At 56.1% G+C, this 17,752-nt stretch overlaps 1 protein-coding gene across 2 annotated transcripts in view; it reads right to left on the reverse strand.

The window, feature by feature from the left end:
• AGAP3 (ArfGAP with GTPase domain, ankyrin repeat and PH domain 3) overlaps positions 1-17,752 on the reverse strand; it is a 226,202-nt gene that overhangs the window by 89,900 nt on the left and 118,550 nt on the right. For both annotated transcript variants that reach the window (XM_050942486.1, XM_050942483.1), the window contains exons 10-11: positions 11,066-11,170; positions 4,020-4,188 (exon numbers count right to left, since the gene is read on the reverse strand). In XM_050942486.1, coding sequence (XP_050798443.1) covers positions 4,020-4,188; positions 11,066-11,170 — 274 coding nt within the window. The remainder of the gene's footprint in view (positions 1-4,019; positions 4,189-11,065; positions 11,171-17,752) is intronic.

Raw genomic sequence — 17,752 nt, forward strand, 5'->3', positions numbered from 1 at the left:
AAGTGTGAGTCTTCTTCTCTTATCAGTTAATCTGCAGCTTGAGCAGCACGGGACTCTGTCGTGTATCTAAAGGTCTGAACCCTGCTGACCATCCACACAGGGTTAACACACTAACTTATGCACACGGGCTTCACACCTTTAGTTAATGGGCCTGCACTCTCCTTAGTCCCCATGTAGACAGCGAACTGATGCTCGCTTGCTGAAAAGCCTCCCCTGCTTCTGCTGCTTCCCTGCCACCTGGCCCTGAGCCCCTCCCATTCCCAGCTCACCAGGCCCCACCCCATCGGAGTCCACGCTAAACACTTGTATTGCTTGTTGTAGTCGAGTTCCTCCCCTCCTCCCCCTGAGCACCTTGCATGCACCATTCTGTCTCTCTGGGGTCCAGCTGGCACTGCCAGGTCTCTGGGTGAGGAACTGGCTCATTCTGGGTCTTCTCAGCACTGAACTAATGCCTTTCCCCAGTGAACCTGACACTGAAGAATGTGATGTGCTACCAAAGGCTGCACATCCTGGGAATGCTGGCAGCTCGAGCCGACTGGGCATTTTTTGACAAAATAGTTTTTCATTGAAAAGTAACAATTTATGAAAACCGAATGTTTTTCTGGAAATGTATGGGTTCCAAAGAAATGTTTGTCAGGAAGGTTGTTTGGTCCAGGACGGGCTTTGTGATTGAAACGAGATAGAGAGAGACCCCATACTAGCCAGCTGGGTAGAGAATTGTTCTCTCTCTCTGGCCCAGTGAATATGTAATTATTTATACCAAATGGAAGACCTCCAGCAAGAGGCTGAGAGGGTGAGAAAGACACTGACTCTACAGCCCTGTGCTCGTTGCCGGGGATCGCTAAGTGCTGAGTAGCCCCAGAATGTGCTAGTTCCTTACCCGGAGGCCTGGCACTCACCTGGGAGATGCAAGACCCAGGCTCACGGCCCAAATGATCCTGATTCAGAGACGGGAAATGTTCCAAAGCCGGGACTGGTCTCCCACATCCCCGGTGAGTGACCTCACTGCTGGGCAGTCTGAGGTGCACCTCTGTCCCCTCCCTCCACTTCTGAACGGTCTCCGATTCATTCCAATGCAGAATCACCAGGACTTCAAAACTTCACCTTTTTTTGCAACACAGAATTTTTGTTTCCAGCCAGTCCTACTCACCCGCCACTACGTCCCCTTCCGGCCAGGCAGCTGACCCTCCTCCCAGGGTGTGGCTCTGCCCATCCTCACAGCAGGGCTGCCTCCCCACCCCCGGCCTTCCTCCACCTGCAGGCAGGCGCCTTTAAAGTGGTCGTGTTCCCAGACATGAAGAGGGGGCCTCAACTCCCCTCATCTGTGGCCCGACAGTTCCACGAGCTGAGCTCTGCAGGGCAGTGGCTCCCTCTCTGGAGATGCCTGGCAGTGGGAGCCCCTGCAGAGCCCAGCCCCAGCGCTGAGCAGCACCACCAGGCTGGCTGGGCGGCTCCGCATGGCACTGTCATTTCGGAGGCTGAGATGATTTAAGGCTCCCTTGGCTGGCAGTGAAGGGGAAAGAGGTGACAAGGACATGCCTGGAGCAGATTTGAGAGGTAGCTGTGGATGGCGGAGAGCTCAGAACTTTCTCAAATTCCCTGTGGTCTGACGGCTCCCAGGCTTCCCTAGAGGGCATGATCTGGGGTATGTCTGAGCAAAACAGGTCAGCTAGTTTTCAGTTTCAAACCAAACGTGAAAAAAAACAACCCCTTTTCTAACCTGCTCCAGTCCCAGGGGTGGGGATTTGCTTGCTAGGCCAGTTTGCCTTGTTCAGCGTAACCCTGTAAAGTATCACGGTCTGTGATGAAATGCAAACTGGGTGAGTTAACATGGGACAGCAACCCTCACTTCGGGAAATTCCTGACTCGATTGCTCACCCTTAATGCTTCATTAAAACTAGTTATCTGCATTTAATTAGATACTAAAAACTGTTAACAGACCTTACACTTGGCCTCAGCAATGGGCTTGTCCCTGGTTGGATTCTCTACTCTCTATATCATTCCATACAAAAACCCCAAACAAATCGATATCAAAAGAACATTAGGGTTGCAAAGTCGAGCACTCAGAGAATAGGAATGCACAGGCTGTCCTGTCACAAGCTCCAGCTCTGGGGGCCAACGAGCATGCTCAGTGTGGAAGGAATGTTCAAGAGATTTTATCAGCAAGCTTCTAACAAGCTCTACTGACTATGTGCAAATGCAGTGTACAGGGGTTTATAATGCTGCCAAATCTGAACACATTTGCATGGGAATTACAAAGGACGCCTCTCTAACCCCAGGACTATTCCCTGGCTACATTTCAAGTTCTGTTCTAAGCCCCAGAGGGCTGAAGCTCTTCAGGTGGAAAAAATTCTTCAGCGTTGGCAAAGCTAATGGTGAATCATTTTTGCGTAAATGTTTAAAAATTCAGGCTCAGGCAGAAGCCCAGCATGGAATATTTCATCCCAAAGGGTTCCAGTCTGGCAATGTTATATGCAGCTGAAAATAGGGGCTTATAATGGAAAATGTTATTCCACCTTAACTAGAGGCATCTCTACCAGTTCTGACTATAAATTGTCCTCTTTGTAACCTTTTTGACGGTCTATGTTCAGGTTTTTCCCCCAAAAGATATTGAGGTAAGGTCACCCATGAGTCAGTCTCCTGCAGTTTCTAAGGATTTATTGTTCTCTCCCCATTGAATCTGAGGAGTTGAGCTGGCCTGGAGCAGATGTGTCTGACATTTCTCCATTACCCTTAGCCCTCCCAATGGTTTCTGCCACAACCACTTCCTGCCACTCTGCCCTCAGTGCCCAGGCTCCCCCACCCCCTGCCTGATGGGCAAGACCACCACCATCTCCTCCTTCACCGGTCAAAACACCCCCGAGAAACCAGCCCCCGAAGCTGGCTGGGTACAGGAGCCACTGATATAACAGCTGTCCCTATTGTCCCTTGGGGATTGTGCCTGGAGCCATCAGCAGAGTACCCAGATGTAGGGTGGGAGGGAGATTTCTGCTTCTCTTCTTAGCTCTTAGGCAGGGACTGTGTCTCCTCTTAATGTGAATGGCACATGGGCAGTGCTCAGCCCACCAGGCCCCAGCAATGCCCTATGTCAGAATCTCCTCTCAGCGACACAAGTTCTCGTGGCTCCGTCTCCCAGGCTCCTGGCAAGTCTGGACACAGGATTCAGCATGCTGGAGTCACTCAGCCGTAATCTGTTTGAGAACTTCCCTCCAGCTCTGACTGAGTGCACCTGCTGGAGTCATGAAGTTCAGCAAAACCAGTGGCTCTCAAATTTTGTACTGGTGACACTGCGAGCCTCTGAGTGCGACCCCCCTTATCAATTAAAAACACTTTTTGAATATTTAACTCACTATAAATGCTGGAGGCAAAGCAGGGTTTGGGATGGAGGCTGACAGCTCGCAACCCCCCATGTAATGACCTTGCGACCCCTGAGGGGTCCCGACCCCCAGTTTGAGAATCCCTGCGCTAGACCCTAGGAAACTTCTCATTCCCCCCACCCGAACGTCTCTTAAAGGGACACCAATCAATGAAAATCCACTTGTCTGAAAATCTGGGACTTGCTCTTGTCCCGTAACTCTCCAACCACTGCCGCTGAGACTGACTATGGAAAGCTTTCACACGCTTGACAGTCTCTTTCTTTATGCATTTGCCAGCACTTTGTGCCGTCGGATAGTTCCCTGTCTGCCTGGCAGACCAGTCAGTCACCGGGGTTTCCATGGCAACAGAGGGGAAACATTTTCTAAGAACAGGAAAACGTGACTGTAAAGCCACAAAGATGTCAGGGCCTGAGAGGCAAGTGTTTCAGCCCCGTCCCGTCTCCAGAAGGGAAGCCAGCTGTCCCTGCCCAAACAGGGTGCTCATCTCGGCCCGTGCAGACACAAGATCCCTGTGTAAAAGACACTGGTGAAAGGAGTGGGAGGAGCAGAACACACCAGAACCACTCGTGCACTGTCTATTTGTGACTTAGCTAAGAGCCCTGTAGCCGCTCAGCCTGGGAGAGAGCCTCCTCCTCTCCTTACCTGGGCCTCCTGGGAACTGCATGCTGCTCCGCTCCTTGGCAAGCCCGTTGGTTTTGGGGCTGGCGCTGGGGGCTGTCGCCGTCGTCGCCCTGGGGAGCCGCTTGCCTGGCACCTTCACTGTCGTTCTCAGCAGATCTATTTCCTTGCCATGGATGTTCTGCATGTAATCCTACAGCAGAGAGACAGCAGGTTCAGGCTCAGCGCAAGCCTCTCCGCCTCCCTCTGCTCACAGGCTCTGCCAGGCGGCCATTGCCCCAGACAGCCGCAAGGCGGCCAGCAAGCAACATGGAGGTGTTGCAGAGCTCCGGATTCACTTCCCCATTACAGCTCAAACACCCCAGACTCCTCTTGTGCTTCCCTGCGCTACCAGTGAGAGGCTCCCTGTCCTGTTCCCAGGGCCAGCCACTGCCTGACATGAATAATGCCATCCCTGAGCTAGCCAGCCCCCTCCCAACCTGGGGCAAGGTTAGAACTCGGTGCCCACAGCCCAGGTAGTGATGCTGAGCTGCGGGAACAGCGGGCAGTCCCATCCTTCCTTCCTGCAGCCTATGGAACATGGAGCTGGAAAATCTCTCCCAGATCCCAGCTCTTGGGATCCAAACACAGGGAGTTCCCTGTGGTACATTCGCCAGAATGACTTTCAATGACTCTAGACTCTGGGCTTCCACCTCTTCTCTTGGGAAACCATGACAGCAAATGGCACATCTCAACCACAGACTGCAGGTACGAGCCACCCTGAGAGACACACTTCGCTTTTTCAGCCTCTCCCCATAACTCAGTCCCCCAAGCAAGTCCCTCCAATCTGGGACTGATGTCCCCAGAAATACGTGCACGAGTCCACATGTGATCCCCTCATAGAAAGGGGGCATCCCTCCTGCTCTGGGACACAGGCCTTGGACTGAGAGCAGGGGAGGAAGGGAAGGCTACAGAGAGGGGCTGTCCCCTCCCTGCTCTGGGACCCAAGGCAGCTCTGCACAGCATCCCCTCCCTGGGGGCTTGCTCAGTACGTGGCAGAGGAGGGACAGCAGCTGGCCAGGACAAAGCTGCAGCTGCAGTTCTCTGTTCTGCAGGAAAGCTTGGGTTTGCTCCAGTTCACAAGGAGGTCACCAAAAAGATTAAGTCAGAGTTGGTCCCTGTGTAAATCCTCTGCTTCTAAACTCAGGAAGATAGAGCAATGAACAGGCCCAACCTAGGAGCCACGGCTCCTCTGACCGCCCCCTGGCTTAAAGCGGCAGGTGGAGGAGGGTTGTATGGGTCACACTTCCATAGCCTCCAGGTCATGATGTGCAAGGACCGCCGCTGCTGGGCTGGCTCAGCCAGTCTGCATGGACCTCCCTCGCTCTGATAGTGCCTCACCCCAGGGCCTAACTCCCAGCCCAGCAGAGAACGGCCACAGCACTTCACATTGCACTCCATTCCCAGGCACTGCACTCCTATGGGCCTTGACTCAACCCGAGCAGAGCGCCCAAGCCCAAAGACACCCTTGGGTGTCCCAAGCATTCCCCAGCTGTACAGCGTCATTCCCAGCTTCTCCAAGCAGCACTGGGGCTGAGTGGGGAGATTGGAGAAGCCCCTGGGCAGGGAACCTCAGAGGGACTGAAGGATTTTCCCTAGCTCAGCACAAACGCTATGCTAGCCGGCTGCCTGCCGGAGAGAGCGGTCACCAGCACGCTGCTTTTATTACATGCTATAAAAGAGCAATTTCTTCCCCAAGCCTCCTCACTAATTACCCAGCCAGTTCTCTCATTTCATTTTATTACTGGAATTAACAACGAGTTCAAAGCGTGGAAAGCTATTAAGATGTGTGATTAAGCCACATTCAATTAGTTTCTACAAACAATTTAATTGATGTTGCAGATAGAATTAACAGAAGGTGATTGTGTGAATGGCTCCACTGGCTGCAAAATGGGAGATGCTTTCTCTCTGGCGCTGCTTCGCGCAGCCTGGCCGGGCCGAGCTCTGTGCTTTCCCCAGGAGCAGAGACACTTGCTCTCCAAGGCTTTGGGAAAGTGACTTGAAATTGCCTTGGCCTTTCCATGAAATTTGCTCTTTTCCTCGCATTGGAACAAACTCAGACACCAAAGAAGGGAAAAGAGGCCAAGGGAATGTGGACAGCTGCGCCAGAGACCTGCGGCCCTGGGACCCGGCCTGCAGAGCCCTGCTGTCTACAGCATCAGCTGCTGCTCTCAGCTCCAGATCAGGACACCCCATCTGCACAATGCCCAAAGCTGTTGAAAACTCAAGAGTCAATGAACACAGATTCCAGGGAAAGCAACAAGAGGAGACACCAGCTGTGGGCTGCAAGACAAGACTCTGCTGAGCTCCAGGGAGATAGCAGCAGGTCCAGGCTACCAAGGGTTACCTGACCAGTACAACCAAGGGGGTAAAGGACACTTAACTCCAAGGTTGAACAAGGTCTTATGGGAGCGCCACTGCAAGAGCTACAAGTCTAATCCCGGGAGATAGTGAGGAGTCTAGGGAAAGGCGGGGAGGGGGCCTTTTTCCATTGCTGGGGCTGGAGGTGCCAAGAGCTGAACTTGCTGATCAACGAATCCCAGTAAAACCAAATCATAGAATATGAGGATTGGAAGGGACCTCAGGAGGTATCTAGTCCAACCCCCTGCTCAAAGCAGGACCAACCCCAACTAAATCATCCCAGCCAGGGCTTTGTCAAGCTGGGTCTTAAAAACCTCTAAGGAAGGAGATTCCACCACCTCCCTAGGGAACCCATCCCAGTGCTTCACCACCCTCCTAGTGAAATAGTGTTTCCTAATATCCAACCTAAACCTTCCCCACTGCAACTTGAGACCATTGCTCCTTGTTCTGTCATCTGCTACCTCTGAGAACAGACAAGCTCCATCTGCTTTGGAATCCCGCTTCAGGTAGCTGAAGGCTGCTATCAAATCCCCCCTCACTCTTCTCTTCTGCAGACTAAATAAGCCCAGTTCCCTCATCCTCTCCTCATAAGTCATGTGCCCCAACCCCCTAATCTTTTTTATTGCCCTCCGCTGGACTCTTTCCAATTTGTCCACATCTGTAGTGGGGGGACCAAAATTGGACACGATACTTCAGATGTTGCCTCACCAATGCCGAAAAGAGGGGAATAATCACTTCCCACGATCCGCTGGCAATGCTTCTACTAATACAGCCCAATATGCTGTTGGCCTTCTTGGCAACAAGGGCACACTACTGACTCATATACAACTTCTCGTCTACTGTAATCCCCAGGTCCTTTTCTGCAGAACTGCTGCTTAGCCACTCGGTTCCCAGCCTGTAGCAGTGCATGGGATTCTTCTGTCCTAAGCGCAGGACTTTGCACTTGTCCTTGTTGAACCTCATCAGATTTCTTTTGGCCCAATCCTCCAATTTGTCTAGGTCACTCTGGACCCTATCCCTACCCTCCAGCTCACTGTCATCCGCGAATTGGCTGAGGCTTGCAATCCATCCTATCATCCAGATCATTAATAAAGATGTTGAACAAAACTGGCCCCAGGACCGAGCTCTGGGGCACTCTCGTTGAGCCCAACGATCTAGCCAGTTTTCTATCCACCTTATAGTCCATTCATCTAATCCATACTTCTTTAACTTGCTGTCAAGAATATTGTGGGAGATCATATCAAAAGCTTTGCTAAAGTCAAGATATATCACATCCACTTCTTTCCCCTCATCCGCAGAGCCAGCTATCTCATCAGAGAAGGCAATCAGGTTGATCAGGTATGACTTGCCCTTGGTGAATCTATGTTGACTGTTCCTGATCACCTTCCTCTCCTCCCAGTGCTTCAAAATGGATTCCTGGAGGACCTGCTCCATGATTTTTCCAGGGACTGAGGTAAGACTGACTGGTCTGTAGTTCCCCGGGTTCTCCTCCTTCCCTTTTTTAAAGATGGGCACTATATTAGCCTTTTTCCAGTCATCTGGGACCTCCCCCGATTGCCATGAGTTTTCAAAGAAAATGGTCAATGGCTCTGCAATCACATCCGCCAACTCCTTTAGCACCCTCGGATGCAGCACATCCGGCCCCATGGACTTGTGCTCTTCCAGCTTTTCTAAATAGTCCTGAACCACTTCTTTCTCCATAGAGAGCTGGTCACCTCCTCCCCATGCTGTGCTGCCCAGTGCAGCAGTCTGGGAGTTGACCTTGTTCATGAAGACAGAGGCAAAAAAAGCATTGAGTACATTAGCTTTTTCCACATCCTCTGTCACTGTGTTGCCTCCCTCATTCAGTAAGGGGCCCACACTTTCCCTGACCGCCTTCTTGTTGCTAACATACCTGTAGAAACCCTTCTTGTTGCCCTTCATATCCCTGGCTAGCTGCAACTCCAGTTGTTCTTTGACCTTCCTGATTACACCCCTGCATGCTTGAGCAATATGTTTATACTCCTCCCTAGTCATCTGTCCAAATTTCCACTTCTTGTAAGCCTTCTTTCTGAGTTTAAGTTCACCGAAGATTTCACTGTTGAGCCAAGCTGGTCGCCTGCCATATTTGCTATTCTTTCTGCACATCGGGATGGTTTGTTCTGTGCCCTCAATAAGGATTCTTTAAAATACAGCCAGCTCTCCTGGACTCCTTTCCCCTTCATATTAGCCTCCCAGGTGATCCTGCCCATCAGTTCCCTGAGGGAATTGAATTTACTTTTCTGAAGTCTGCTACTCTCCTGTCTTCGTGTGCCTGCTGGACTCATGCTGCTGCTGTGGCCCCGGCAATCCTTGCTTTGGAATATGGCCCTCGCTAGTCAGCCAGGCTGTTCTAGAGTCACATTCTCGCCTCAGGGCGCCCCTCGAGGACCCACGGGAATGCCCGCTAGCACTCTCCTCAGAAGTGGCTATGCACTCCCTGCACGGCAGTGGCTCCTGCTGCGCTCCCAAGTGGTGAGGACAGCCTGTGACTCCCCCGCAGGGCTCCCTTCCCCTCCCTGTGTCGTGTGGCTCCAGGTGGCCCCTGGCCCCAGAGCAGAGTTCCCGGAGCAGGCGTCAGGCCAGCTGTAAGGGGCACTCAGACATTCAGGCCTGCCCACAGCCCACCAACACTCAAGTCTGCCAGCCTTCCGGAAGCAACACAACATGGAAGTGTCCAGTGCGGCTCTTGGCGCCTGGGGAAGACAGTGTCTGGGTGGGGAGGAGACAAATGCCCTTTGCCCTGCAGGAAGCTGGGGAGGCAGAGAGGGCTACCAGCATGTGCATGCCAGGCAGGCCTTATCACTCCTCACTTTACTTCCCTGCTCAGCGTGTCAGTGGAAAGGCACGTAGAGGAGGTGATGCCTTCGGCATGTAGTTCCCTGGGTGTCCAGCCGCACTGGGCGAAGGGCCCAGGGTGCCGGCGCTGGGCAGTACCGTAATGTCACATGATGACGGCGAGGGACATCCCAAGGAGTTCCTCCACCCTCAGCAGTGGGAGCCGACCGAGGTAATAAGGGCCGGCTCTGACCTCAGTGTAAAGGTGGTGCACACGCACACACACGGGGCACATACACACACGGGGCATATGTACACATATGCACACACGCACACGCACACACACACGGGGTGGGTGCACGCACACACAGGGCACGTGCACACACATACACACAGGGCACACGTACACACAGGGCACATGCATGCGCACACACATGGGGCGCATGCACGCACACACGGGGCACACACGCACACACACGGGGCACATGCACACGGGGCACACGCACACACACGGGGCATACGCACGCATGCACACACAGGGCATGTGCGCGCACACACACACGGGGCACACGTACACACAGGGCACATGCATGCACACACACATGGGGCGCATGCACACACACACACACGGGGCACACGCACACACACAGGGCACATGCACACGGGGCACACACACACGGGGCACACGCACGCACGCACACACAGGGCATGTGCGCACACATGCATACACACGGGGCACGCATGCGCACACGCATGGGGCACACACACGCACACCCTCTCTCTAGGCAATGGCAGCTCCCCCCGCAGTCTCCAGGGTCCAAGGCTATGGAAGGGAGAATGCAGGAGGGAGTCGGGGAGTGGAGACCAGGGCAGAGACCCGGGAGTTGGAAAAGGAGTCGGATGGCACAGCTGAGCTAGGAGGAGAACAGGTTTTACAGTCCCATGGCTTCACACAACGGGATGAGAGGTGGCGCTCCGAGGTGAGCTGCTGCAAGACAGGGCACAGAGAGTGGACGGGGCACACGGGGTTCCAGGTGCCAAGGAGAGAGGGATGAAGCTCTGGGCATTAGAACACTTGGGGACCGAGGGATTCAGGGCTCTGAGCATGGAGCAGCTCACCCCTCAAGCCCTGGGGCACGGCGGCACGGCTTTGGTTAGCTCCAGGCCCCACTGCGCATTGGCTGCCCTGTGCCCCCCAGGAAGTGATCCCGGCTGTCCAGAGGGCGCCGCGGTCTGCAGGACCACAGGTGTGTCGGTGGCCACAGTTCACTGTCTTAGCAGCAAACTGTGCTCAAGAGGGAACGGGAGAGAAGCCATTAGCCCCGCAGCAGGGAGGCGACAGAGATGGATGGAAGAGGCAGCTGTGAGCCAGCCGCGAAGAGGATTGTAGATGCATCGAGTGACAGCTCAGCTCAGCAGGCTCTGTACAGCACCTCCTCTCTGTTACCCAGTACCTAACAGCCAGGAACACGTTCCACACCCAGACGGGGCCCTCGGCCCTGGCCGCAAGGAGCTTTTCCCTTCTCCCTCCTGCCAGGGGCCCTGCCTGACTGAGGACTAGCCAGGAAAAGAAAGGGGCATGTTTACTGACCCCTCCCCTCAGACAGACGCTCCATATGCTCTGGAGGGGGGCGAGAGGTGCTGCCCTGGCTGGCAGGGACCAGAGTGCCTGCCTGGGTTCCCATTATGGGGAGAGGCTGAGTCCTGGGTCTACCCAGGCTGCGGAGCCCGCCCCCCCGCAACAGGCCTGGTGCTTTGGGGGGGGGGTCACGACACCTCCCGAGGGACCTGCAGGAGCAGCAGAGCATAGACCACCTCTGTGCCTCCCCCCAGCCACCGCCTGGCTCTGCAGGGCCTGCCCGGGGGTCACTCACGTGCAGGCTGGGGTGGTAGGTGAGGATCCCATTATCGCACAGCGTCACATACTTCTTCTTCCACTCCTTGTTGAGGGACTTGCCGCTGCGCTTCAGGAGAATGCCCTGCGGGAGAGGAGTCAAGAACCTCAAATCCTGCCCTGGCCCGGTGCTGCCTCCCGACCCCTACCACCCTCAGACTTCCCCTCGTGGGACAATGTCCCTGGCACCGCCCCCCCCACCCCTACCACCCTCAGATTTCCCCTCGTGGGACACCGTCCCTGGCACCGCCCCATCCCCACCGCCCCGGGAGCACCCCTCGTGGGACACTGTCCCTAGCACCCCCTCCTCCTACCACCCCGGGAGCATCCCTCGTGGGACACCATCCCTGGCACCGCCCCCCCCACCCCTACCACCCTCAGACTTCCCCTCGTGGGACAATGTCCCTGGCACCGCCCCCCCCCCACCCCTACCACCCTCAGACTTCCCCTCGTGGGACAATGTCCCTGGCACCGCCCCTCCCCCACCCCTACCACCCTCAGACTTCCCCTTGTGGGACAATGTTCCTGGCACCGCCCCCCCCCCCACCCCTACCACCCCGGGAGCACCCCTCGTGGGACACCGTCTCTGGCACCGCCCCATCCCCACCGCCCCGGGAGCACCCCTCGTGGGACACCGTCCATGGCACAGCCCCCTCCACCCCTACCACCCTCAGACTTCCCCTCGTGGGACAATGTCCCTGGCACCGCCCCCCCCACCCCTACCACCCTCAGATTTCCCCTCGTGGGACACCATCCCTGGCACCGCCCCATCCCCACCGCCCCGGGAGCACCCCTCGTGGGACACTGTCCCTGGCACCGCCCCCCCACCCCTACCACCCCGGGAGCACCCCTCGTGGGACACTGTCCCTAGCACCCCCTCCTCCTACCACCCCGGGAGCACCCCTCGTGGGACACCATCCCTGGCACCGCCCCCCCCACCCCTACCACCCTCAGACTTCCCCTCGTGGGACAATGTCCCTGGCACCGCCCCCCCCACCCCTACCACCCTCAGACTTCCCCTTGTGGGACAATGTTCCTGGCACCGCCCCCCCCCACCCCTACCACCCCGGGAGCACCCCTCGTGGGACACCGTCTCTGGCACCGCCCCATCCCCACCGCGCCGGGAGCACCCCTCGTGGGACACCATCCATGGCACAGCCCCCTCCACCCCTACCACCCTCAGACTTCCCCTTGTGGGACAATGTTCCTGGCACCGCCCCCCCCACCCCTACCACCCCGGGAGCACCCCTCGTGGGACACCGTCCCTGGCACCGCCCCATCCCCACCGCCCCGGGAGCACCCCTCGTGGGACACCGTCCATGGCACAGCCCCCTCCACCCCTACCACCCTCAGACTTCCCCTCGTGGGACACCGTCCCTGGTACCGCCCCCCCACTACTACCACCCTCAGACTTCCCCTCGTGGGACAATGTCCCTGGCACCGCCCCCCCCCACCCCTACCACCCTCAGACTTCCCCTCGTGGGAAAACGTTCCTGGCACCGCCCCCCCACCCCTACCACCCTCAGACTTCCCCTAGTGGGACAACGTCCCTGGCACCGCCCCCCCACCCCTACCACCCTCAGACTTCCCCTCGTGGGACAACGTTCCTGGCACCGCCCCCCCCACCCCTACCACCTTGGGAGCACCCCTCATGGGACACTGTCCCTGGCACCGCCCCATCCCTACCGCCCCGGGAGCATCCCTTGTGGGACACCGTCCCTAGCACCCCCTCCCCCTACCGCCCCGGGAGCACCCCTCGCGGGACACCATCCCTGGCACCGCCCCCCCACCCCTACCAACCCGGGAGCACCCCTCGTGGGACACCATCCCTGGTGCCACCCCATCCCTACCGCCCTGGGAGCACCCCTCGTGGGACACCATCCCTGGCGCCACCCCATCCCTACCGCTCCGGGAGCACCCCTTGCGGGACACCATCCCTGGCACTGCCCCCCCCCCACCCCTACCGCCTTGGGAGCACCCCTCATGGGACACCATCTCTGGCGCCACCCCATCCCTACCGCCCTGGGAGCACCCCTCATGGGACACCATCCCTGGCACCGCCCCATCCCTACCGCCCCGGGGAGCACCCCTCGTGGGACACCATCCCTGGCGCTGCCCCCCAACCCCTACCACCCTCAGACTTCCCCTCGTGGGACAACGTTCCTGGCACCACTCCCCCACCCCTACCGCCCCGGGAGCACCCCTTGTGGGACACCGTCCCTGGCATTGCCCCACCCCACCACCCCGGGAGCACCCCTCGCGGGATACCATCCCTGGCGCCGCCCCATCCCTACCGCCCTGGGAGCACCCCTCGTGGGACACCATCTCTGGCGCCACCCCATCCCTACCACCCCGGGAGCACCCCTCATGGGACACCATCCCTGGCACCGCCCCATCCCTACCGCCCCAGGAGCACCCCTCACAGGATACCATCCCTGGCACCGCTGCCTCCCACCCCTACCGCCCCGGGAGCACCCCTCGTGGGACACCCTTCCTGGCACCGCCCCATCCCTACTGCCCCAGGAGCACCCCTCGTGGGACACCTGGCCTGGCGCCGCCCTCTCGTGGGACACCGTCCCTGGCGCTGCCCCACCCCTACCACCCCAGGAGCACCCCTTGTGGGACACCATCCCTGGCACCGCCCCCCCCCACCCCTACCGCGCCGGGAGCGCCCCTTGTGGGACAACATCCCTGGCGCCGCCGCATCCCTACTACCCTCGGACTGCCCCTCGTGGGACACCCTCCCTGGCACTGCTCCCCCTTCCCCCCCACTTCTACCGCCCTGGGAGAACCCCTCGTGGGACACCATCCCTGGCACCACCCCAACCCTACTGCCCCGGAAGCACCAACATCTACCCGGCCGGCGCGGCCCACAACTCCTCTCCCCCCTGCCAACATCTACCCTGGCCGGCGTGGCCCATGCCCCCCCACCCGCCCTCCTGCTGCTCTCCACACCCCACTCAGGCCTTCTCATGCCCGCACCCCAGCCGTGCTCCCTAGCAGCTCCTGAGTTGGGAGGCAAACCTCCAGTGCCAAGCAGCCTGCAGCACACAGTGAAAACACACAATGATCTCCCAGGCCTGCCTCTCCCCTGCCATCGGCTGGGCCCAGGAGGCTGGCAGAGGGCATGGGGCAGACACTGTAGCAAGGGGCATCAGGGACTCCTGTCCCCAGGGTAGAAGCCAGGTAGCAGGGCGCAGCCTATGGCTCCTCTTGAGTTGTCTGGCTTCATTTCTCATCCCCTCTGAGCAGCTGCTCAGCCCAGCTCTTCCTGGATCAGGCAGTGAGGCCCTGGGTGCTGACACTTTTCCCTGGGCTGTGGCTGCCTGAAGGGGTGTCCACCCTGCCCCCTGCCCGAGGGGTCCATTCGGCCCATTAACGCGTGGGCTGCACCCAAGGGAAAGCCGGCGCGCTGCCGAAGCCCAGCGGGGAGAGGAGTTGAGCTGGGTTTATAAAGCCAGGGATGCTGGCAGTAGAAGGCAGCTGCAGTCACTCAGTCGGAGCAGGGAGGGGTATCCACAGTTACTCCCCGAGAGCAGGGAGGCTGGTGAACCTGGAGTGAGGGGAAGCCAGGAAGGTAGGGGAAGGCTCGGGGAAAGCAGCGCAGCAGAACAGTGCAGGCCGTGGCTGCTGATCGGAGGGACCTTGAGCTGGAACCCGGAGTAGAGGGCGGGCCCGGGTTCCCCTACCAGCCACTGGGGATGTGGCCCAGGCCAGGAAGAGGACAGTGACTGCCTGGGATGGTTACATCCCCCCTTCCCCTCCAGAAGGGGACACTGCATAGCGACCTGGCTGGAGGGCTGATGACGAAGAGGAGGCTGCAGTTCCTGGAGTGAGAGGGGCTGCAGGGCAAGACCGCCCGAGGAGGGTGCAATGCCTGGCAAAGCTAATCCCCAGGATGGCCAGGAGGCGGTGCTGTGTCTGCACCAGGGCACTGCAGTGCTGCAGCTATACGGCTGTAGGCGTGTAGACACACACTACAGCGACTGTTGCTATAGGAACTCCACCTCCCCAAGCAGTAGTGGTGTTCTTCCACCGACCTGCACTGGCACTTAGGGCGGCACAGCTGTGAATTGCGCACATGCCTGAGTGCCAGACTGTGTCAAGCTACGTTTGAAATGCAGCCCAGACCTGAGCCTGTCGGGCCTCTGGGGTCAAGCACAACCAGCTAAAGGAGTTAAAGCACCTACAGTCCTTGCTAATCTAGTTAGGCAAACAAACCTCACCAAGGGGAGGGAGATGGGAACCAGAGACTGCTCTGCAGACACCAATAGCAAGAAGGGCCTCCTAGATGGTGCTACAGCCAAATCAAGAGGAGTGCTCAGCACGGGAGGCCAGGAGCGAACTGGGAAACAAAAACAAGAAAGGAAAATGGAGTCAGGGAACAAAGCTGGATCTAGCCCATTGTTGGCCCAAATGCCACTGCCTAACTGCACCTAGCAGGCCACCAGCACCGCAGAAACCTGGATCGAAAACTTCCAGACTGCTAGATCAAGTCAACTTTGGGACCCAGTCCCACTGCCTCAACTCCATCAGAAAGACCCAACACAGGACACCTCCAGGGGCAGCAGTGAAACTATCAATGTCAACCAGCCAACATGATACAGGAGAGGCAGAAGCATTTAGCAAATATTTCTGTTCAGTATTTGGGAAGAAGTTGGATGATATACTCACCATTCACAATGAGACGGAAATACTTCCTATTTTTACAGGAACTGGGGAGGATGTTAAACAGCAGCTGCTGAAGCTAAACATCTTCAGATCTTCAGGCTCAGATAACTTGCGCCCAGGAGTTCTGAGAGAATCTGCCGAGGTGGTTTCTGAGCCATGAATGTTGATTTTTAAGAAATCCTGGGACACCGGAGAAGTCCAGAGGACTGGAAAAATGTGAATGTTGTGCCAGTATTTTAAAAGGGTGAAACGGAAGGCCCCCGTGGCTATGGGCTGGACAGCCTGACACTGATACCAGGCAAAATCATGGAAAGGCCAGTTTGGAAAGAAATCAGATAAGCATTAAAGGACTGCAGCATGATTAATGCCAATCAACAGTGTTTTATAGAAAACAGATCCTGTCAGACAAGCCTGATACTATTTTTGATGAGATCATGAGTTTCATTGAGAAAAAGTTACCTGTGTTGATAACCATGCTTAGACCTCTGCAAGGACCTTGTTACCGTATGACATTCTGATTAAAAAATTACTACTACATACAATCAACATAGCTGATAAAAAATGGAGTAAAAACCGGTTACATGATAGATCACAAAAAGTAACTGTAAACAGTGAATTATCATCCAATGACGGTCTTTCTAGAGGTGTCTCATATGGATCACTCTTGGCCCAAATCCATCCAATATCTTTATCAATGATCTGGAAAAACACATAAAATGATGCTGGTAAAATCTGAAGAGGACACAAAATTGGTGGAGTGGTAAATGATGGTTGGGACAGGTCAGTTATATAAACCTATCGGTATCACCCAATGCAAGGTCCTACATCTAGGAACAAAGAAGACAGGCCAAATGTGCAGGGAGTCTGTCTCCTGGAATGCAGTGACACTGAAAAGAACGTATGGGTCATGGTGGAAATGGAGAGAACATCAGCGCTCGGTGCGATCTGTATCTGAGAGGGTGAATGCAATCTAGGGATATAGATGCAAGGGGATATCAAGTTGGAGCACGAAGATGATACTGACTCTGCCCAAGGCATTAGTGCGACCATGACTGGATACCGTGTCCAATTCTGGTGTCCACACTTCCAAAGGATGTTGACAAATTGGAAAGAGCCACAAGAGTCATTCGAGGCCTGGAAAACCTGCCTTATCATGAGAGACTAAAGGAGCTCGATCTAGCTTATCTCTGAGATAAAGGAGTGACTTGACCATGGGGTCTACAAGTAACTAGTGGAGAAGAGATTTCTGATAACCAAGAGTTCTTTGCTCTGTCAGACAAAGGCAGAATGAGATCCGATGGCTGGAAGCTGAGGCGAGATACGTTCAGACTAGGAACAGGGCACCAAACGTTTATAGTGAGGGCTTTTACCCTGGGGACAACTGACCTAAGGATGTAGTGAATTCTCCATCGCTTGGAGTCTAAATCAAAGCCAGATCTCTTTCTAATAGCTCAGGGAGACGTTATGGGCTTGACTCAGGAACCACTGGGCAAGATTCCCTATCTCAGCTATGTAGGAGGTCATAATGGCCCCTGCTGGCTTTTTAACATCTGACTCCTCCAGCCAGATCCTGCTAATATTTGCTGCAAACCAAAAATTCTACCATGTAAACAGAGGCCAAGTGTAACTGCCCCTGTTCTCCTTGAAAAGTCTGGATCCTGATGTGCCTGGGTGCAACAGCATTGCAAACAAAGTCATTGACTGCCGGTACCCTGCTACCCCTTGCCAGTGCTGGCCTCAACCCCAAACTGTGCTGTCTAGAGAGACAACAAATGCAGCTGCTCCTAACCCACTATGCAAATCAGGACCACAACAAATCTTGGCACACGAGAAGGCAGGTATCAGCATCGTGTTTTTCCAAGACTATTGAGCTAGGGTGCCCCAGATTCCAGATATTTCCAGTGGAGTTTGCATCAGCTGGACTTGCTCTTTATTTAGATTGTACAAATTGAGGGTTCAGGGTCAAAACCTTGCAAGCTCCATTTAGATCCAGGTT

Source organism: Gopherus flavomarginatus, chromosome 2 (genome assembly GCF_025201925.1).
Source record: "Gopherus flavomarginatus isolate rGopFla2 chromosome 2, rGopFla2.mat.asm, whole genome shotgun sequence".
In the NCBI taxonomy this organism is placed as follows: domain Eukaryota; kingdom Metazoa; phylum Chordata; order Testudines; family Testudinidae; genus Gopherus; species Gopherus flavomarginatus.